This window comes from Opisthocomus hoazin, chromosome 19 (assembly GCF_030867145.1).
Source record: "Opisthocomus hoazin isolate bOpiHoa1 chromosome 19, bOpiHoa1.hap1, whole genome shotgun sequence".
NCBI lineage: Eukaryota > Metazoa > Chordata > Aves > Opisthocomiformes > Opisthocomidae > Opisthocomus > Opisthocomus hoazin.
This window is the reverse complement of record NC_134432.1, coordinates 9,349,700-9,373,031: the sequence shown is the minus strand read 5'-3', so window position 1 is coordinate 9,373,031 and position 23,332 is coordinate 9,349,700. Positions and strand designations below refer to the sequence as shown.

Here is a 23,332-nt window from a genome sequence, read left to right as displayed (position 1 = left end):
CCTCATTAACGTCATCTGCCTAACCTGCATGGCCAGACCCCCACCGTGTCAGTGGAGCTGTACAGGTTGCTTCTACAGGAAATCCCTCTCGCGTGTCTTCATTGCTGTTGTCTGAGCGTGAGGAGTCACCATTAGGAGAGACCCTTACCTTTGTGTTCACTAAAGGAAGAACCTAACTAGATGCCTGATTTGGAGAGGGCTAAAGGGAGCCCCAGCCACAATGATTTCTTTTCTGCTTGCTGCTTACACACCACACCAGCGGGGTGGCCTGCTGAGCAAATGGTAGCAAGTGATCATTGCTACCACTTGCAATTAAAAAAAATTAATAGAAGAGAAACGCCAGTGCACTAAAACAAGCAAAACAGCAAGGCCTGTCCGCACGGAATAGGTCATGATTTGCAAGAAACTTCTGTATTGCTTTGTTACTGGATTTTATTATTTTCTTCTATCTGATTTTCCTCTGTAAGAGCTGAATCCTGCCCCACAGAAGTCACTGGTTGGTTTCAGCAGGAGGTGAGTGAAGCCCTTTCGTTCAGGCATTTCTCTGGGCAGTGAGATCGCTCTGTGCATTCACAGTTGGGAAACATTAAGCAATGTTTTTCAGTCCCTGAATAAGTAGCGCCAAAGCTATGGGCGGCCTTTTGGCTGGGGCATGGTCCCCCGCCCTTCGGGGGGATGTGGACGTGGTGTGGTCCAGTGCAGGAGCTGTGGGAGGCTGGAGCATCTCGGGGAACTCGGGAGAAGCCAGAGGACCTCGCTGCGGAGTGTGTGCAAACTGAGTACTGGTGGCCTTGCAATGCTGCCAATCTGAATGCAGCTTCTAAAGACAAGGCTGTGTCACTGGGGCAGCGACCACCCTGTCTGCCAAACGCCAAGTCCCTGCCCTGAACACTGGGGCTTTACAACAAAAGTTGTACGTTGGTTTTGATTTTATGACTTTTTTTTTTTTAACATGAGGAAAACTATATTTTTTCCCGAGCTGCCTTGTTGGAATTGGCTGGACTTGTTTTATCTGAAACTTTCCAAAAAAAATTCAGCCTGAGGCAGATACCCAGTGTGGAAAATTTCAACCCAAACAGTTAAAGTTTGGCAGTGTTGTAGGAGCTGAACACATGGAAAGTGCTGGGCCAGCGTGCTGAGGCCATGGCACCTGCTCTGCTTGAGGGGCATTTTCATGGGCGTCCTCGAGTGGCTTGGCATGGATCTGGCATCATGCAGAGATGCAGTATGGGGTAGAAACATCTGTATTGGGTTACGGGAGTCTGCGTGCTAACCATAAACCCACTGCTCATGGTGGGACCCTGCCCGGTCACCTTCATGGAGATGCTGCAGTGAGATGAGCTGGGGAGCTGGACCATACCTTGCTGCCGTCAGGGCAGGGCTCGTGTGGTTGGGATGGATGCGGGAAGGATGGGTAACTTGCGTGAGGAGAGGAATCCTCTCTGCCTCGGGTCACTCTGAGCAAACGGAGGGTGACACAAGCTGCTGGCTGGTGGTATTAACCCTTCAGAGCTCACGTCTGAGATGTGTGCTCGTGTCCCAGTTGCACCCGTAGGTATCTGCTGTGCTGGCAGCATGGGCCTCAGTCCACCCAAAAGGCGAGCAGTGCCTTTATGTTCCCTCCACGGCATCAGCATCACACCGAGCCGTGGTTTGGGGCGGGCACAGGGGTGTGAGTGCCGGGGAGCGCCGCTTCTGTGCGAGCTGCTGCCCGAAACCCTGTCACCTTCCGCCTCTGCCAGCCCCAAGACTCCTCTTGGGAGTTTGTGAGCCTAGGGTTGGTTTTATTGTTATTGCTGTGTTTTTAATGAAGCCTGCACCCTGTAAGTGTTAAATCGCGTAAGAGCTTGTTTGGGTTTCTCAGTGGGGCGGGGTGTGTTGGGCATTTATTTTCCCCAGGTCGCCCATGGCAGGGCAGGAAGAGGGGCTCTGCTCTCTCCTCTGCCTCCCCTCTCAACACCCCTCGCTGAACAAAACCCAGACGTAACCTGGGACCAAGTGCCAAGCCTTCGGTTTTAATTTTCCCTGCCCACCCATGTTCTCACGCGGGCGCACGCTGCTCCAGTCACCTCCCTGATAGCCTCCGGGTGCCCCGCCACCCACCCCTGCCAGCCACGTGGGGACGGCCACACTCACGGGATGATGGGTTACCAGCAGACAGCCTGAGTGATGACTTCTCTTAATTAATCTGGCTTTTCTTCCCCCTCCTTCTTTTCTATTCCCGTCCCCAAAGTGTGGCAGAAGACACCAGACACTGTCAGATGGGTTGCACGGGCAGGGTGACATCAGCTCGTTTCCTTTGGGATGGTGCTTGATGCTCCAGCTGAAATTTTTGGGGCCAGTTTTCATTAAAAGTGACTTTTGAAAATGGGTAAGTAATAATTTGCTAAATCAGGCCCCAAACTGCTCAGTTTAACAAATTAGTACTTTTTTGTTTTTTTAAAGAATATGTGTAAAGGGAAGCCCAGTTTAATGAAAAATGGCCAGGTTGGATCAGGCTGGGTGTTAATTCCAGTTTGGTGTCAGCACCATCTTTGTCGTCATGGTTTAGTCATGTCTTCCTTTACATGTTAATTAAACTGATGTGTCAGTAAGTGCTGCAAGTACAAGCTTGGGTAGTGTTTGCTTTTTTTGCTTTTGCAGTGTTGCTTTTCCAACGTTTGTTTAGTTTTCATTCAATGCATAAAATATGAAGGGAACAAAAAACTCATGCACATTGTATCATGTAATTAGACAAGTAACCAGATGTTAATTAATATATGAATATCGTTTTGATTTTCAATCGTCTGGCTGCGGTTTGAGCAAACCTATGTCCCCCAGCTGTTGCTACACGAGACACAGCCAGAGCGAAAACAGAGCTAAAGTTCAGTTCTCTATTCCCAGAGCACAGACTATTACCCCAGCTGAAAGAGGAGATGCTGTGGGGATGTGCTGTCCCCAGACATGACACAGCAGTGTGACATTCTCCTTCCATCCAGTGGAGGGCAACAGGGGACACGCTCCCAGCCGGGGACCTCCCAACCGGCTTGGGGAGCCAGCAGTGCTGGGGCTCTGAAGCCCTGCAGAAATGCACCGTAGACTGATAGGACCATTTAGGTTGGAAAAGACCTTGAAGATCATCGAGTCCAGCCATAAACCTGACACTGCCACGTCCACCACTAAACCATGTCCCAGAGTGTTACATCTACAAGTCTTTTAAATACCTCCATCCAGGTCTTTCCTCCTGAACACCGCAGTCCAAGTGGGATTTCTGCTGCAAGGCAGTGATTATTTATACACCGATGTGTGGCTCTTGGAGGAGTCCCTGGCGATTTTCAAAACTCAACTGAGTAAAGCCCCAGGCAGCCGTGACCTGGCTTTGAAGTTGGCCTTGCTTTGAAGAGGTTCTGACCCCTGATTCTCTGATGGTGAGGCAGGTCGTGGGCCACCACATTCAGCTGTTTGCTGTCACAAGGTTTGATTCTTATCTGTTTCAACTGGAAGACCCATTCTAAGCCCATCCAAAAATTTCCTTTCCATTTGTCCAGCTCTCATCCAGCAGCAACATGTGGTTGTGCTGTGACCAGCCAGTGCACCCAAGCATTTCTCCTCCTCCTTCTCTTTTGTTTCTATCTGCAGAGGTTCCTGCTAACAAAAGAACTATTTTAATGTCCATCTTTAAGTTAATTTGCATTTTTAAATATTAAAATTAATTCCACTTGTATTACTATAGCCCTCAAGATCTTTTAATTTCTTTTGGCTGATCCTCTGGTCTCCTGTACGCTAATAACGCATTCCACTTCATCGGTGCTGAAATCATTGCTGTATTTCCAGTGAGAGATAAGACTGATTACAAGCCTGATCACTGAGGAGCTCTGCTAGTTAGAACTCAGTTCCCATCACTCTCTTTACAGCATAACGTGTTTTCATTTGTCCATTACTCAGTTCCTTACCTGCTGTATAATTCTTCTGCTAATTCCCATCTCTTCAACCTTACCTAATAATTACCCACGTCATGTCATGGCTAGTGCCTCTTGGTGCCCAGATAAATTAGATTGTACCATGCTTCTCGTGTCTAGGGAATGAACTGTCTCATTTAAGAAATACATCAGGCTTGTCTCACGCAATTTACTAAACCTGGGGTTGCAGTTTATTCTCCTTGTCTCCACATCATTAATGATTCTTCCTTTAAAAGAAAAAAAAAAGAGGGCTGTGTAATGAGATAATTTTCTCTCTCAAAGCTACACCTGTGCCTTGAATATCATCAAGGAAGGCCGAGCTGTTCAACCTCTTTGACCCATCAAATGGTCCATAGATGCACTGACTTTCTTGTGGCATCCCATCTTCTGCTAAGTCCAGACGAAAGCCCAGGCCTTTCTCTGTGTTGCTGGTGAACTCCCTGACACTCTCTCTTTGTCTTTGTTTTGCCTTCTCTCCCCCTGTCCCCACCAGTAGCTGGCAAGAGGAGAATAACAGTGGAATCTCCCACATCGCTGCGGTCTGAGCAGGTTTCCCTCATGTTATGTCTAAATAAATACTAATACGAAAAATAGAATAAGAGCTCATTGACAAATTTAACAAATATTTGCCTGTGCCTTCCCTTTCCAGCCACCTGGCTCCCAGAGGAAAGTTTTGCCCTTTCTCAGACCAGAGCATTCAGGAAATAAACACTCGGTTTATTTTCTTGGAGGAGGAGGAAAATGAAAACAGCGTTATGGGGCCTGAAGCCCACATCTTGCATTTTGCTTGGCTGGAAGCTGGAAAATGGTTTTTGTCTTTGCCTTCAAGTGATGAGTTATCACAGAACTGGCCAGGATGGGCTTGAATGATGCCTGTCAGGTCACCTGGATGACCAGAGTGTTTTTCCACACTGTGTATCGAAAAAGCTCTGGACTGTGTATCAAAAAAGCTCATAGAAAAAGAGTCTGAGTCTTAAAGCTAATCTTTGCACTTGAAAAATTGAAACCTTGGTTTTAACAGCAGGAACAGGCAGAAGGAACAAAGAGGGAGAAAAGCAGGGAGGGTAGCGGTGCGAGCTTCCCTGGGGCTGTGGTTCAGGCAGCCGTAGCCATGGTTGCTAGCAGAAACCCGGAGTGTGGTCTTTGGAGACAAACTCCCACCTGGGAGGTGGCTTTGGGGAAGGCTGCTCGAGGACTTAAAGGATGCAGGGGCACCCTGACTTAAAAAAATTACTTCAAGGGTCAACTCGTTTTTGCTTGCTGGGATTTGGCTTGCTGACAGCTTGGGTGGAGGCTGTGTTGGAGGGCGAGAAGACAGAGTGGAGGAGGTGAAGACCAGGCAGTAGTGTTGTTGCAGTGCAGGTTTCCAAGTGACTGTGGCCTTTTGGTGGGGGTTATATTTGCTTCTGCTTTGGTTTCTGAATAGAAGAGGGGTTGGGGCTGGGGTAAACAAGCAGGGATGAGGAAAAACAAGATGATGGGAAGTGTGATAATGAGTCAGGAAATGAAAATAAGTTAATTATCACTCTGATTTCTCTGCTGGTTAACTGAATGCCCTCTGGGAGAGGAAAGCCCATCAGGGGAATACATGGGGTTCAGGGCAGCAGATCCCGTAAATCAAACAAATGTTGCGAAAATGCTTTTCTGGAGAACCACAAAATCCAGAGTCTGGGACTTTTTCTGGGTGTTTCTGTTGTTGTCTTATCTTCTTGCTCAGAGGAGCTGCACCGCACCAAGCGTGACTTAGAGCCAGGCTCTCAGCTGGCACAGGTTGCTCCCGTCGCACTCGTGTCAGCGAAGCTGCTGCGGCGTGTGTCGGCAGAGCTTCGGCTGTGTCGCTGACACAGTTCTCTCTGTGTCTCTGTTTCTCTTTCCACTGAGGAATTGATCTCTTGGAGCGATCTCACAGAGGTATAGCAGAAACGATACTTTAGTCACATGCAGTTATTCTCTGTGACAGAAGTACGGGCCCAAGCAAGACACTGGGTTTAAGTTTAACGGCAAGCTGCTGGGGGAGACAAGCACAAAAACCTAAAACATAAAAGCTCAAGAGAAGCTGCCTTTTTCAAAGCAATGGTAGAGGTGATTACTTAGTCAACAGTCATAAAGATCTCCTACCTTCAGGTTACAGCCAGGTTCAAAGCCACTGGCAGGCAGCTCAAAATGGTTATGAGGTTCTTGCAGTGCAGAGTTTGGGAGTGTAGTGGCTGAACTTTTGGTCTGATGTGTGCAGGTATTCACTCTGGGGATACTTGGGAGTACCAGCGCTGCACAGACACCCATCAGAAAAGGTGAGGTAGACCTCGCTGTGGACTGTTGGGATTTGCTGTTGTTCACAAGCTCTCTGTGTCAGGCGGTGTATTTTTCCTGGGTGGAGTTAGTTAATTGTTAACTGCTAGTCGCATGGTCACCGAGCTCCCCACAGCTCCTCCAGCCCAGCCTTGGCTGCCTCCCTGCCGTGAGGCTGCACACCAGGTGTTCGCTGGGCAGAAAGTAGACCAAAATTGTTCCTGGGATACCACGTTCCTTAGTCCTCCAAGGATGGAGTGGTAGATCCTGCCATTCCCTTAATGAGACTGACTTAATTATTTATTACAAAGGAGGCTGCAGGGATCAGGAGCGGAAGCTGCTCCCCAGGCCAGCTAACTCACTCCTAGGCACGCCGGTTGCTTTCATAGCAGAGCACATGCTGGAGCAATCAGACCTGCTGCTGGGAGGCTCGCAGGAGTGGGACCAAGGCTGGTTTATGCATATGTGTGTGAGTGGGTATATGTATATATACGTGTATATAAAAAGTGCATGTGTGTGTATATTTTACTATGTTAAGCTATAAACTGTATGGGTTAGGTATGAATTAGAACCTTATAAAATGTGTTTACTCATTCTGTGTAACTCAAAGCGGGGATTAAACAGTAGGAAAAACTGACCAAGAGAATTTTCCAAGCAGAAAAAGTTTTACAGCTCTCGTTGTGAACTTGAGAGGGAGGATTTTTCTCCTTTATTTAGGATTTTTTCAGAGCAAGTTTTTTGTGTTTGAATTTTAATGGTTATTAGATAAAAGGAGGGGAGTGGACAGCTGAGGAGGAAGGATGAATGGAGGAATAGCAGGAGAGCATTCTGACAGACAGATTCTCACCAGGCACCCGAGCCCCATCCTCCTCTCCATCTCTTGTGGCAATGTGCTTTCTGTGCCAGTGGCATCCAGGAGGGCTTCCCCATGGCTTGTTGTGCTCTCAAGTAGGCCCTGGTTTTCTCGTCTCTTTGAAGGCATCTATTATGGGGAAAACAGAGTCCCACAATGTTGCCAAATTTAAAGGGAATGGGTGAAGGAAAGGAGCGGTGCAAGCAGAGGTAGCAGGGAGGTGAAGCTCTGCTGAGCATCTCAGGCAGGGGAAGAAGAAAGGGAGGAGCAGGAGATGGGGATGGATTGAGGTCTTACAGCCTTTTGCCCTCCTCCTCATAAAGAAAGTCGGGACAAAGCTCCAAGCGAATAATCTCACCACTGTCAAGTGAGTCATCCTGGGTCACTTCCAGTTGAGGGGTGTTCAATAAAGAGCAAGGTGCATGCAACCCAGAACCATTTCATTTCTTGTTCCTCCCCTTCTTTGATATTGATACAACTTTCTTTCCATACTGTCTTTATGGTCTATTCTGCCGTCTAGTTCTTGCTGCCTTGGTGAATCATCTCCGCTTTCAGGACTGGTGACCCTTGTGCAGTTAGCAGAGCCTGACTCACTCTTCTCTGCACGCTATTTCCACAGCCTAAGGAAGGTTGGGTTTTGGTTGTTGGGGTTTGGGTTGGTTTGGTTTTTTGTTTTTTTCCACTTCACTTTATGAACATTTTCCAGGGGACCAGGGAAAGGGAGGGGAGAAGAGAGACCTGAGAGGGTTCATTGTTTGGGTAGTTTTCCCTACTGCTAAATGTCAACATTCTACGCTTGATGCTTAGGATAGGGAGTAGCGGGGCTTCTATTTCAGGCCTTGCAAGGGATGGGAGAGACTCACCTTATCTCTCTAACATGGCCCAAGCAATGTATGGGTTCTATTTACGGATTTGAAAAAAGGAGGGAAGTGATAACCTCGCCATACGAGTTCCGGGCTGGCTACCTGGCACTGCCTTCCCTCGTCACCACAGGTCCTGTAGCAGCCCTGGAATCCATTTACCACTTGGCTTAATCCTGCTCTGCTCATTCTGGGAATCTGTCTTTTGTCGTCCGAGTGGTAAGGTGTTGCACAGTTACTGGTGATGACGTGTCTCCAACTAACCATCCTAGAGCGATCGGTGGTCCCGGGGGTGGGAAGCATGCCCAGATACCATGCTTTGCCAAGGACATCTAGGAGTCAAACAACTGTTCCCACCATAGAGGGCCTTTGATGTGAGATGGGTTCCCAGGGGACACTGTCTGCCAAGAGCTGTCCTGGCTACTAACAGCTCCCCTTTGCTGTGGATGCCCGGATTGATTTGTCTTGGTTTCTGGGAAATGTGACTTAAAACTCAGCGCAGAAGGCACTCCTCCTGTGCCAGTGTCCTGCTGTGTGCTTATGGCAGGTATCCTCAGTGCCTGGAGTCTGCTGCCTTGTAAAAAAGGGTTAATAGTCTTTCAGAGATGAAAGCCAGCTATTAAGGGTTAGAGATCTGGACTGGGCCTCTGGGTTATAGCCTCAAATTTGCCTTTTGCCTGCTATCTTGAAAAAGTAATTTCCTTTCTTTGCGTGCCTGCTCCTTTGTTGGCCGCCTCTCCCGACACTGCAGCCTCCTGCGAAGCAGGCGTGTATCGAAACGGCGCTCATGTTGTGGCTGAGGGATGTAAATGCTGCCACTGTGTTGGACGTACTGATGGCCTTTGTGAAGTGCATTGAAGTCTGGGTGTCAGACGCCTTGCTGACATGTGTTTTGTCCTCAAGGAAACAAAATCAGCTCAATTTAAGGAATTAGAGATTGTATTCTGTCCTTGTGAGCAGCAGGACTGTGCAGGAGATCCTGACCCACCTTGTAGTCTTAGTGGAAAACACGGAGCAATTGGTGATTTGATGATGGATGCTGAAGTAGACACCTCATGACCAAGAGATTCCCAGCTCTTTCTCCTCTTCACTGACCTGTGTCTTCTAATGAATCAAAACTTTGAAGAAAAATGTTAACTTCATTATGGAGAAATCAATTAATGAATGATTCATTGCTGTGTTAAGAAAGCTGTTGTGAACATAGTCTAGCAACCCAGGTAGTTCCTTGTTCAAGAACTGATGTCGTCTCTTGTGTACATTAGTCCTGACCGAGTGGGTGTTTTCTAGCTTCTGAGGTTGGTCAGAGAATTGCTTCTTTTCTCGGTTTTGTGCTGATATCACAGTTGGCGTCTCTTGTAATACCCGCTTGGATAAACAGAGAGTTATGAAAAGAGGCACCATCAAATGACATGCTTTCTAGTCTGAATCCGAGGTAACTGAAGATATCTACAAAAATATTTAGAACTCGCTGTGTTTGCACAAGTTTTAACCTTGGTCCTGCGAGCATGTACATTAGTTTATCTGGCACACAAGTGTAATGGAACAACTCACATGAATAAAGCTAAACATGTGTAAATGTTTGCAAGATATGGGTCAATAATTCTTTGGAAATCATAGCAAACCAACTCTCTATTTTCTTACGCAGTGGTATTCTATCTGTCTTAGACAAGTGATCTGAAATATCTGTAATAATCATTACGGTGTAGTTGTTCGAAATAGCTCACAGGCAGGATGCAGAATCTCAGCTAGTGTAAATTGTTATTGTTCCATTGACTTCAAGGGAGCTACAGGAGGTTTTATGAACTGAGGATCTGCCCGCACATTCTCAAATGTCCAAAACAAATAAGGGCCAAATAAGACGTCTGCTTCCATGTGGGTCCCTCCATCAGGACCAATTTTTGTAAGTGTTCGTTGGCTAACAGGCTGCAGATCTGGCTGCAGTTGTGTGTGCTGAGCCCTTTGGAATATACTGGTCCAAAGTCTTATCATTAATTCTCCGTGAACATCAGCATTTGCACATATTGCCTCTGTTTCTAATAAATGGGACCAAAGAATAATTTCTTTAATTTGGTTGCCACTACAGGTAGTGGTTTGTTCCACTTCCCAGCACTGAGCCATGAAGTTAGGAAGGGACTGGGAGCAAGTTCAGGCAACAGTGGTGATACAGAAGAAATTAGCTGATCTAAGAAGTCCAAAAATTCTACTTTCCCAATAAGTGCAAAGAGAAGTGAAGCATAGACCAGCTGATGGCTTTTCAGCATAGGTTTGCTTTAATTTGGTTTGACAAATGACCAGAGATAATTAATTTTTTAGTGATTAATTGTACACAGAGTTTTTTTCTAGGACATGATCTTTCCACCTGCTAGTCTGTTTTTTGCAGATGTGTGTAAGGCTTGATCTCCAGGAGGTGCAAGTCAGCCAGTGCACTTCTGTGGGGCATTAAAATACTGGAATATTTGGTCATAAAGAGCTGAAAATAAAGGTAGAGCTGGAAATGAAAGACCTGGCCCTGCTGTTTGGCAGGTCTCCCCTGCTTTCTTCATAGACCATCACGTACTAGGCAGGTTAGGAAGTTTGTGTACTAGGCAAGCTTCTGTCAGACGCATTGTAGGTGTATCACCAGGACCTGCTTGGGCTAGCCAGAATCACCTTGTCATTGACCTTTCTTTAGGAAGGATCCAAGGATTTGTCCTCTGACATGTCTCAAGGTGAAAACTGCTCCCTTTCAAGTTTGCTCATCCTAATCCCAGCAGAAGATGGAACCTCCCAGTGCTCTGGACTGGTGAAGCCCAGGTTCTTGGTGCTATCTTTGAGTCCAAAAGTTGGGAATCATTTTTGTAGTAGCTCGTTCACCTAGGAACCACAAGAGTGCAGTAGCTTTGTCCCTTTAAGAAGAAAGAGGTTATGGTGCAGGTTTTGTTGCCGTCTCTGAAGTATCTGACACATTGGTTGATGCTGTAAAAGAGTGGCTCTGGGGCTGTAGCAGGGCTGGTGGGATTCCTGTTGAACATAAGGCTCCGTGCGGTCTCTGGATCTGCTACAGACTGCTGACTACGGGCCTTGGGGACTACCAAGTGGTCTGGACCACTGGTTCATTGTTTAGAAATCTCTAATGTAGAAGAAGCAAAAATGAAAGGAAAGCAAGAATTTGAGTGAGAACAAGATCTGTGGTGATGAGAGCGAGAGCTAGATGGGACAAAATCTTCTGCCAGACAAGAAGTATCTGAGGAAAAAGCTCATGTCTTTTTGCTTTGTGTCTGCACAACTCCCAGCATGAATGGGTTCCCACTTTGCCTTGAAATCAAGTAACTATTTTAACATGCTGCAGAGCCCAAAACAAACTCCAAGGGAATAGATAAATTCACTTGGACTCTCCACCATGCTAAAGTGAATACGTGGCTTTGAGATGAGAACTGGCTCATGCCTGGACGGCTCCAAGCATAGCAGAGTCAGCTTGTGTCTGGTTGTGGTTGACCCTTAGCAACCCAGTGAACCTTGAGAAATACTGGAGGGCTCACAGCAGAGAATGAAATGCATTATTTCTCACTCTCCTCCAGCAACGTGCTGCCTTGGGGGAGATGGAGGAGGTGATGCGTATTTACATGAGTTCAAGCAGTTTTTCTGAGGTCTTAGATATTGACTGTGAAAGAACTGTGATAAGCAATCTGTGGAGAGCTCAGGTGAAGGAGCAGTGAGTCCTCTTGATGACCCTAAAACAAGAATACGGTCATGATTAGCCTTGTGCATCATGTTTTTAGAACATTGCAACTCATCCAAATTAAGACCATTTCCTTCTGTTTGACTGCTCTTGATAAGAACAGTGTGAGACAGCCCATCCTTCAGTTCCACATGGTCACTCTGTATGCAGCAATTCTAGCCCTGGAGAGCACCAGTGGAGCCATTCAAGAGACTTTTGTGGCATTGGAATGCAACTTTTGCTCTTAGCTCAGCTAAAGCATTGCTCATTAAATTTAGCCATCTACAAATGCAGTCTTCCATCAGCAGAGGAACTGGGAAGCCCAGAGGAGAGCTCTTCATCGTTATTAATGTGTCTAGTAGCATGTAGACATAGGAAGCAAATTTCCCCAGAATTCACAACTTAGGCAGGGTGAAGTCATTCAGAGAAGTGCTGCGATCTGCACGTTTGTACAAGTTGGCATGTGAAGCACCGACTGTGCAGAGTGGCACAGCATAATCCCTGGCTTTTCTGTTTCGGCCCAGACCACCTGTGCCCAGCCAGAGGGATTCTTGATGGACGTGTCTTTGAGAAAAGTCACAACAAACTGTTTCAGAGGCTGCAGGCCATTTGGGTGTGGGACATAGGCTGCCACCTAACACGAGAGGCTGGCATGCATGGATGCTCCCAGAACGTGGGCAGAAGATTTTTTTAGTAATAACTAGACCTTTTTATTTCTTTTTCATCTGGCAAGCCATGTAGGGAAGGAGGTTTTGACATCCTTCCACCAGCATCAGTAGGGACGATTTGCTTTTAATGATCTAGGCAGCAAGACAGACCATCTGCTGATGTAAACAGGAACAGCTCCATCGCCTAAAGTGATGTTACACTAATTTTAAATCAGCCCATCATCTCCAAGACAAACCACCTTTTGCTGCTTTTCCCTCCAGGCACCAGATCCAAAGCATGTTAAACCCAGGTACAACCATGTTGTGGAGGAACCACCCTGCAAGCTTGTGCTCCCCACCTACTCATCCAAAAACCTGGTCCAAGCCTTCTGAAGCTCACAGCCCTCCTCTGAACCTCCCCTCCTTGGAGGCAGAGCCCCGGAGGATGAGGAGGGTGGGGTGAAGACCCCCAAAAGGTGACAGACTTGGAGGGCTGAGCATGCCATTTGTTTCCTCATTTCAGGAACCAAAACCTGGCAAGAGCAAAGTGGAGTAAGGTCTCGTTTTTCCATCTGCTTCACTGGCATTGCTCCGGAGGTCACTGCCGGGGACGGAGGTCCTCGCTGGGCCCCATCTGCCTTCCCCGGGCTCCCTCATTTATGCCCACTTGGGCCCCTGACATTCTACTCTGTTTTTCTTTCCTTGAAAATGGATCGGGAATTGGGAGCTGCTGCGCAGGAACGCGCCTGTTCCCCATTACAGCTCCACTGGGGCTGTAACACGATCGTGCCTGCTCCATACCCACACAGATATTTATTTATCCGTACAGGCTTTCTCCTTGTTTTCATTAAGTTAGGCAGAAAAGGTTAATCTTTCTTCTGCTAAAGCTTCAAAACCAACCAAGCTAAATAAAATATGATTTCTTTCATTTCTTTTTTTAAAGGACACTCTCTCTCTTCCCCCCCCACCCCCCAAGTACCAGAATGAGGTCACAGTCAGAGATGCCACAAGAGTAAATTGAAAACAGGTTGAAAAAAAGCAAAAGGGAGAGAGACAGAGAAACAAAACCACAATCAGAAGAAAGTGACTGGTAACATTGCAGGGTTGGTTTCATCCAGTCTAGTAAAGAAGCTGTCAAGACAGAGACGTTGGTGCCTTCCTGCTTTCCCCTTCATCCTCTTTCTAGGAATCTCCAAGGCGAATCACAACAGAGAGGTCTCCCCTTGTATTCGTTTTCCCTTTGGTTTGCGCTGCATGGGTTTTGCCATGCTGCTCTCGGCACAGGGACATGGGCTGAAGGTGCGGGAACGCCTGCGACTGTCCCAGATCTTCCTTTGTCTTCTCTAACGTCCTGGAGGCTCCTGGCCTCACTCTCTTGTTTAGTCTGGTTGAACTCAATGCCATAGCTTTTGTTGTCTTTGGTGGGATGGTTGATAGGTGATTCATCCTGCCTGCCGCCCGCAACTGCTGGGCGCTGGCATGGGTTGCATGGAAGGACTGAGGCAGACTGGGACTGGTGGATGCTGAGCCTGCTCCCATCCATTTTGGTTCCTCAGTCCCCATTCCAGCCCATCTGAGCCTCCTGTCACTAGCAATGTGCTTGCTCGAGAGCAGATTGCCAACTCAACCTTGCAGACAGGCAGCTGAGTCGAGGGGTTCCTCCTCCTTCAGACCAGACATCAAGCTGAGTTTCCAGGTGGCTGTCCCAGAGCCATTGCTGGTGGCTTGACCTCTATGCCATGGTGTGGCCAGGAGAAGTTTGAAAAGCTTCACAAAGTGGGGCTGAACCCCCTGCAAACTCCAAGTGTGCTGTTATTTTCCTCTGTTTTAGGGAGAGCTCTGACTCACTGCACCACCAGAATCAGTATAAGATACATGTTTACAAAACCAAAAAGAGGAGGTTTGCCAAGCTCCCCAGCCGCGTCTGCGGAAGAGGACGAGGCAGTAGTGAAGGGTTTGCGCTGGAGAAAAGGAAAATGCTACCTGGAGGGAGCTGCATCTTCCTGGCAGTGTTAGTAGAGCAGAGATCGATTTTCAAAAGCTTCCTGGGGAACTGGATGGTTTGGGGCAGACCAGTCCTGGGAAGGCAGTGGCGTGGAAATGAGGGAGAAGAGTCTTGCGGGGATTTGGTGTACGGTTAGGAGTATGAGCGTCCCTTTGCTGAGCACAATTGCTCCGTTACCTGTAATCAGTGTGCAGCAGGTACCATATGTTGCTCCGTGCACAGCACTTACCAGAGTGATGTTGAGCTCTGGTCTGGATTTTTTGCTAATGAGAAGTGAACACAGGTGAGGTATCCTCACAGGAGCGGGTCGTTTGTCTTTGATATCTGTAACAGCTTATTGCTTTATTTAGCGTGACATCAATTATTTATTACTATTAATGAAGGACACAGATGGCTGTCTGGTCAATAAAATATCTCCTGCTCCACAGAGATGATCTACTTAGCTATCATTTACTCTGCAGAGAACCTTTGGATTCTTTCTGAAATTTAATAACAGAAGCAAAGATACTACAGCAAGCTGGAAGGTTTGTGCTTCAGGGCTGCTTTGGGAGGCTGAAATCCTTCTTTATATTTGCTGGCGGGCTGTGCAAGAACACAGGTCCAGACGGGAAAGAGAAGCCCCTTTGCTTTCCATCACAAGCTACTTATCCGTATAATCCCTTTTATAAAGTGATCAAACTCCTTCTTAAAAGATAGTTTGGTTGTTTGCCCTTCTCAGGAGTAGACCGTTTATTCATATCCAATTTACTTTCTCTTGCCATTACTGCCCATTAGCCTAAATACTTCTTTTCCATCTGAGTGCCTGCCCTGTTGATGTGTTCCAAGAGTCCTGTATCTCTGCTTGGCCTTTTTAAGTCTCTGCTTGTGTGGTGGACTTGTGCTTTTTGTTATTTCCCTGGCAAGTCTTCTCTCCTGCTTTTCCTGTGCCTTGTTCCTAAGCACAGATGAGCAGTACCATGCACTGAGCCCTCACCGTGGGCTTGGGCGTTTAGGTCCATGTTCCTCCATTGCTACAGCATCCCAGGACCACTTCTGCTTTGCAGGGCAATGTCAGTGATCCCTCGTCCTCTTGCAGTGCCTGCAAATGCACCTATTTCCTTCAATGCATTTCACTGACAAGGTCCCAGTCTAAATCTAGGGAATAACTTGTTTTCTGGTCTTTGGGGAGACTTAGGAAATCTCATTTCATCTGCTCTCCGAGCACCGCGGACTGAACAAGGAGAGTCTTCTCGTGTGCGACGTGAACAAATGGAGTTGCTCTGCTTCACCCAGGGGAGAGCACGGAGAAGCAGCTCCCTGCGTTCGCTGCGGATTGCCAGCTCTGAGTCGTCGGTTCGTCCCCGGGGCGTCCCTTACCCGACCCCGTGTTTGCTGCGTGGTCCCTGCAGTCTGGCACCACCAGCGATCTCGCTGCTGCTTATACAGGTGCAGAAAGACTCCCAGCCTTGGGGCTGAGGTTTCAGCACCTTTGCTAGCATCTGTTTTGCTATTTTCTTAACAACCTCTTTGCTTTTGATTGTAGCAGGGCCAGCGAGAGGGGAAAGTTCCTCAGAGGCTCAGGATTGAACACAAAGCACCCTCTTGCTGTAGGGATTTTATTGCAGGGTTTGTTGTAGGGTTTTGACTAACCCGAGGTGACACCATGTTGGCAGACCCTGAAAGCTTTGTCTCCTGCGCAGGGGGACAGCAACACACTCCACAACCTAGGCAGGTCTGGTCAGACTCCGTGGCAAACGAGACCATCACGTGATGCAGTTGCCGCTGTGTTTCGGGGCATTGCTTGCTGCCAGCCTGTTCTGTCCCCTCAAAACTACCCAGACAGACCATGAAAGATCATAGAATTGTATAATGCTTTGGGTTGGAAGGGACCTTTAGAGGTCATCTAGTCCAACCCCCCTGCGGTGAGCAGGGATATTTTCAACCAGACCACGTTGCTCAGACCTGGCCTTGAATTTTTCCAGGGATGGGGCCTCCACTGCTTCTCTGGGCAACCTGTGCCAGTGTTTCACCACCATTACGGTAGAAAATGTCTTCCTTATACCTAGTCTAAATCTACCCTCCCTTAGTTTAAAGCTATTGCTCCTTGTCCTATTGTAACAAGCCCTGCTGAAGAGAATTCAGAAGTTGGTGGATGCCTTAAGGAGAGATATCTGTGCAATTTTAATACACGCTTTAATTCAGTGATTGCACATGACATTTTCCATCCCATTTCCAGTCTCCCGCAAGTCTGGTTCCACCCTCTGCACTCCCTGTCTCAGCCCTGTGTTTTTCTCTCCCATCCCATCTCATGTGCCCATGGTGCAGATGCTCTGAAAGATGCTCCCTGTGCACTGCCAGTCCAGATCTCCCCTTGGTCTTGCCCAGTTGCTCATCGCAGTCTCTCTGCCCAGCTATTTTCTTTGCTACCCCTTGTTAGCTGCCTCTCAGCCCGGAGTGCTCTGGAGGAAGGTGTGAGATCCCACAACAGGCACCCATGAGATGATCCTCTGGGAAGTTGCTTCCTGGTCAGATGCTGGTTGCCTGAGATCTGACAAGGCTTAAAAGCTCTTACTGTAGTTCAGCAACACAGTCTGGTCCTCCATCTTCATTGTGTGTTTGTGATTCATCTGGCTTGTACGTCACAGCAGTGTCTGTTCTCAGTGACTTCTGGTGGCAGTGGGTTCCCCGATCCAGCCTGACATCGTATGAAAAGCGATTGAAATGAAAGTTGGAAATGAGCAATAGGGTTTTGTTTGTTTATTTAAACCATAAACCCAGAGCTAAGGGGCTTGCTCAAGGCCGTTCAGCGCTCGTGACTTCCAAGCAGTGGCTTTACCGCTGCCAATCCAACCTGCCAGTTGGGTTGCCTTGGGGTTTGGTACGGACCCGGGGCTGGGGACTGGGCTAAGCTATGGAGACCGGTGACAGAGCTGCCTGAAAAAAGTTTGGAAAGAACAAGTCGTGCTGGGAGCATTAAAATGAATAATTAAGGCTCGGATTCCTTTAGGGAGGAAAAGAATTTATTGCTGCTCTTTTCTGTAGCCAAGGGGGACATTTGTTACCGAGTTGTGTATTTTGAGACAAGACGCAAATGCGGTTTGGGGGGGCAGGGGAGGAGGGGATTTTTTCTTCTACCTGGGCAATCCAGTCGCACAGCGAGACGTTCCGGGCTGGTTATACCACTGGGTTGTTTCTTTCAGTCTATACCAAGAACCTAGACTTGTGCTTCGTTTCAGTAGTCCTCAGTCACTTTTGATTTTAGAAAAATGAAGAAAAAAAAGTGCTGAGAAGGGAATTCTCCTCCTCCCTCCGCTGCGGTGTCTTGACATTTACACATGTGCAAGGTGCCCGGCACAGCAATCTGGGTCCAGGTTTGCTTATACCAGCACGACTCTATCAGCTGCAGCGGTCCCTTCTCCGATTCCCATCAGTGGGAGCGGGGGCACAACCAGGGCAGCTGGTCTGGTTTTGTTACAGCTTGGTACCTTGGGCTTCAGTTACACTGATGCAATACGGGAATTGAGTGCAATGAGCTTTAACGGATAGACAGCCTGCCCACTGCAAGGAGACAGGTTGCACGGCAGTGGAGAATCGTGCCCAAAAAGTTTAATAAATGGAGTGTTTTCAGTTTCAGATGGGTCGTGATCGAAGTGTTTAATAAGCTTTACAAACCAGAAGACCAGAAAAAAAAAATTTTCTGATATTTTTAATTAGAATATTTTTTTTTTGAATGCTTGTAAAGGGGTGAGTGTTCTTCAGCACAGCTGAGGGAGCTCCAGTCAGAGCTGCAGGAGCAGGCAGAGTGTGCATGAAAGGGAATGCAAAGCTACTGGTTTTCCTTGAATAAAAAAAACCCAACACATTGAGAGCAATACCATCCAAGCTCTAAAAATGTCTCCTTTCCTGATAATCTAACTAGCAGAAACGCAATTCACTGTGACAGGGGATATTTGGAAAAGGCCGTGTCCTCTGTAAGACCTGAGGGTGCAGTTGGGGTGGGAGAGCACTGTTTAGCCAGGCTTCCAGCTCTCTGCGGCCCTGGAGCCCGTCCGTGGATGGACGTCCCGTGTCTGGTGTTTGCGGTGACTCCACGCGTTGCCCGTGTGCTCTGCGAGCACACCCTGCCACTGTCCAAGCCGTGGTTTCTGCAGTGGCTCTCTGTCACAGCTGATGGCCCAGGGGTGTTTGCTGCTTGCTTTGTCTGTAGATGATATTCTCCATCCAGACCTGGGGCCATTCCTACCAGCCACAGCCAGCCAGAGCTTGTTGATTGCCTGTCCTGTTCCTACAGTGCATTTTAAATGGTCAGCAATAATTTTGCACCTGTATTGATGTTTCGATCTTGCTCATTTCTTTGCTCTCCAGGAGAATCCTTGAGCTTTGCGGATGATTTGCTTTCTGGCCTTGCAACGTCCTGCGTGGCAGCGGGTAGGAGCCACGGCGACGTCCCTGAAACCAGCCTCTATTCAGTCATCTTCAAGTGCCTGGAACCAGACGGTCTGTACAAGTAAGGAGGGGGCCAGGGGGTATCTCCAGTGCAATTATTTAATTGTTATTAGCCTTTGTGGTTAGCACGATGTTTCACCAGACACTGGGCAAACGATGAGACTCTCTGTGTTGCTTGGAGCATTAGGCTCGGCTGGTGAAATGGAAACCCAGAGTTTGCCAGTACGGCACGGGAGGCACTGGGAGTCTGTGGGAGACTCCACTGGAATAACTCACACTTCCAGTGTGCTGGGCTCCCAGCTCCATGCCTGGTGGGATGGGGTCATCTCCCATGGATGAACTGAGCTAATGTCGTGAGACTGAAGCAAGCTGCCAAAGGCGTGGTGGACCGAAACAGCCAGATGTCAAAAGCGAGATAGGTGGTGTTGTGTGAGTTGCTTTTTGCATTAGTAGGGCATATACAGAAGTCAGAGAGACACCAAATCCATGTGCCCACCCACTGGTCACTTCTGCAGGGGTGGCTGGCTACCCCTGTGCTGCGTTCACTTCCTTGACTCTTCGGAGGTATCCTCTGAGCACGTGGGTTCAGATTTTCTGTTTGAATCCTGCAGAGTAATTAGTGTCCAAAGCAAAGGGATAATTTCAGGATCTGAATATTAACTTCTCTTTCAGTATTGTTTGGAGGGGGTCTCGGCTTTTCAACCTGGCTTGTTAGCCAGGGCGTACTCTGTCCTGGGGGGGAAGCAGGACTCAGGAGTGTGAGGGAGAAAAAAAGAGAGAAAAAGGGCGAGGAGATGGAGGGGAGACAGTGTAAGCAAGAGACAAACACCCAGGGCTTAATGTCAGAGTGACTGTAATAATTAAAACACATTTTGTAGTGAGTAATGAAACTTTTTATGGGACCACAAAAGCATTTAAAGCGAGAGCTGGCAAATGGTCTGTCAGCGAGAACTTTTAAAGATCTTGATTAATACTTTCCCTTTGCCTCCCCCTCCACCACCCCCCCGTTAAGTACGTTGACAGCCTCCGAATAAGGAGAAGCCTTTACTGCACATCTCTCGAGCAGGACTGTGTCCAGGAGTGGGCTCCCAAGTGATACCTCTTGCCATTTAATAATTCTAAATGTTTTCCTGTTAAATATATGTAACACATAAATATAATTATTAATATCTCTGGGAACTGGGCTGCTCTGACAAGGTGCCAGGGAGAGGCTGGAGCAACCGCAGAGCTTGCTAATAACCCATAAAATCAGCCGGTTGTGAGCTCTCAGCCGTTGGGTTACGGCTGCCCGGGGCACCGGGCGAGGGAAGAGCCGCTGGGTTTGATGGGGAGGCTGCTCCTGGGGTGAGCACACCAAGCTGGGAGCCAGAAGGTCTGGCTCTTGGGCAGCCTGGGCTGCCAAATCGCCTTCCCCATCTGCCAGGCAGGGATAATTTCACTCACCCATCGCTTTAGGGGCTCTGTGATCTAATTCCTGATGTCTGCAAAGGGCTGGGAGAGCCTTGAGTGGAAGGCGTAAGGCTTTGTCCGGGGTTGTGTCATCCCCTTGGTCAAAGCCAGGCTCGTGCTTCATGGTGGTGAGGCACATTGCCATGGAGGGGGTAGGCAGAGGTTGGTGATGGCCCCGTGTCCGGGGGCTCCTGCTCTCTGCGGGTGCCTCTGGGTGCGGGACACCAACTGTTTGTGGTGAGCCATGGCTGCAGGCAGCAATCCCCTGGCATCACAGAGCTTTGGACCTCATCCTTCTGCGGGGCCAGGCCCTGGGCTGACGCACAGTGTTGGCTCCGTCCCGCAGCTGATGGGCTTGGCACGCCGTTCCCAGGGCTGTGCGCACTGAAGCGCACATGTATGGACACATGTACTTGTTGGCACCTGTGGGGCATGGACCCACGCTCCTGGCCATCAAAAAATGTGTGTGCACACACACCACAGCACGCCCTCCTCGGCATCTGCTGCTGCGGGGACCTGCTGCTCAGCGTGGTCGCATGCGTTGCCGTGGGTGTGTGCATGTCCAGCACACACACACACACACACACGTGTGTTTGCTCCTACCTGGGACCTCACCAGCACGTGTTTACTTAGGATCTGCGCCTTCTTAGCTGCACAGGCACACACGTTCAGTATTCCTCTGTTCAGATGTCCGTACAGTTGCAACACAGCGTGAAGAAAGCCAGAACAGTGAAATGTGAGGCTAACACTCTGTTCTGAGCCCGCACAGACGTAACAACAACAGAAACGTGGGCACGGGGTCATTTCTTAAATTGAATTTCTGCTGCTTGTTTCATTTGTTTCTGTGGAAAAACAGCTATCGTGGAAGGCTCTGGCCTGGGTACAATCCTGATTTTAGCCACTCGGCAGGGACCTGCGCTTTGCTCCAGGCTGTTAGGGGAGCACACAGAGTCTGCAGCATCAGAGGTCTTCAAAAGCAAATGCTTTTACGTGTTCAGTAGTCTTGAGGGTGTCACGTAAACCAAGAGAGGGGACTGTGAGATCATGGAAGTCTCTTCTGCTCTGGAAACATGTCAGACGCTCTGTCCCTTCTGTAGTACCTACGGCAGTTACACTCTGCTGTTGACCATTCGTTTGGAGTATTACCAGCCTGAGATCAAAGCTGGGCTGAAGTATGAAAAACAAAACCAAAAAATGCTCTACAAGCAAACAAATAAACAAAGTCTGATTGATTCCTTTGCTTTTGAGACTTCTGTAATTTCAAAACGTAAACTAACAAAAGGAGAACTAATTTCTTTGTCCTTTGCAATTTCAGTCTGACGAAAATATGTTGCCTGTCAGCCCTTTTCTTTCCCCTCCCTGTAGTCCGTGGGGGTTGAGATGCTGGTCCCCGCACAGAGGGTTTTCAGAGGGAGAGCAGTTCATGTCGACACACGCGTGTGCTCCATAGGTTCACGTGGACGCTCCTGCCGCTCTGTCAGACACGGGTGCCCGTGCGTGGGGATCCACGCCGCAGTCATGTGAATGTGCTCGCGTGCACGCGCACAGGGACGCTGAGGATGGTCCTTGAAGACTGTCAAGTTTGGTTTAAGCTCTTAAAAAACAGAATTCTTGTAATTGCAAAATGCGTCACAGGAGAGGGGATTGTTCTCCCCCGAGGTCAGCTAGACCAGAGCAGTCTGTCAAGCTTCCTCCCGGGTGGATCTGGAAGAGGATGGGGTGAGGAAGGCAAAGGGAGAGATGCCTACGTGTCTGTTAAGTGCTCGTCTTGCATGGACGAGCCAGTCCGGACAGCAGCTAACGCCGATCAGACTGATGGTTTGGGAGCTTGGGAGCACCATGCCGTGACAGGCAACTGGTGATGCACCAAGCATCAGTCAAGATAAAGAGCTCTGGCTTGTCTCAGAGGTCAAACTCAGCATGGAGGACTGAGCTGACATTGCTTGTGGCCCTTATATGGCTTGGCACCCTACAAATCCACCCGATCTTTTCGCTGCGGAGATAGGAGATTCCCCTGTGCATCACGCAGCCTCCCTGAGGCTTCAGCCCAGCTCATCCATCTCACTAGCTCATCCATCTCAGCGTCTCACCCCGTGATTCCCCGAGTGCCAGGGGATGCCTCTTTGCTGAGCTGTACCTGATCGGCTGCCGGAAAGCAGCTTTGCCAGCCCAGCACGTTCGTTTCAGATACTTGGGGAGACACCAAATATCCCTCAGCCAACAAGAGAAATTTTGGAAAGGGAAATGAAAACCCCCTCCAGCTCCTCAATGGAGCTGCAGTGCAAACGCACCAACTTCTTCCCTGCGCCACAGATACTATAATTATAGATTAGATTAAATCCCAATGTTTCACTTTATTTACATTCCTGCCTAGCCTATTCATTTCCGGTGTTTGTGCCAAGAATCAGCACAAAATTTACTGGAAATAATATGGAAGTCATCAGGATCCATTCCAGAGCCTTTCCTTGGAGTGTGTTCTTGTGCTGAGAAAGAGCCTTGATTTGCATTCCTTTTGCTGGCTCAGATAGGGTTTCCCCGGGGTGATCCTGAACCAGCCCAAAGGCTCCTGGAGTGCGTGTTTCAGGAGTGCTGGAAAGGTGGAAACCCCTTCCTAGGGCGTGAAGATCAGGCACTGCCATCGGATAGAAGGGGATTCAGTTAGAGCTCAGAATGACAACATAAGGATCCCATCCGCCGCCGAGACCTGCCTGGCCAGCGTCATCCCCTGTAGGGTCTGGAGGCCATGGCCAGGCTTAGCCTCTGTCATCATACGCTGGCTGCCAGCGAGGGTCCTTTATTTTGGCGAGCTTGAGGAAAGAGGCAAGGGTGTTGAGTAGGGGGAGCCTGTTGTAGCACGGAGAGACAGCGACTGCGGTTCAGCGAGCTGAATGCACTGAAGGAGCTGGCCCAGAGCAAGGCTGATTAATGTTGACTGACCTCTGCCTTATGCGTAGCTGGGATAAAAAGTGGAATGGAAACCCTTGGTGCTCAAAAGTGTGCTAATGCTGGCAGCAGTCCACTGCTCCTTATATGATACTAATTGTTATTGTTGGTCTTCTGTCAGGAAGACACATGAATGAGCGCTGGAGCAATTGGAGACAGATCCCAAATAGCTCAGTGGCATGGGTTAAAACACATCTGTTACAGCCCTTGGCCGAGTCCCCTGTGT

At 48.5% G+C, this 23,332-nt stretch overlaps 1 protein-coding gene across 1 annotated transcript in view; it reads left to right on the top strand.

Moving 5' to 3' along the window:
* The window catches only part of ASTN2 (astrotactin 2), a 360,893-nt gene that overhangs the window by 307,257 nt on the left and 30,304 nt on the right, over positions 1 to 23,332 (top strand). Inside the window, exon 20 of the mRNA XM_075439778.1 lies at positions 18,634 to 18,775. Coding sequence (XP_075295893.1) covers positions 18,634 to 18,775 — 142 coding nt within the window. The remainder of the gene's footprint in view (positions 1 to 18,633; positions 18,776 to 23,332) is intronic.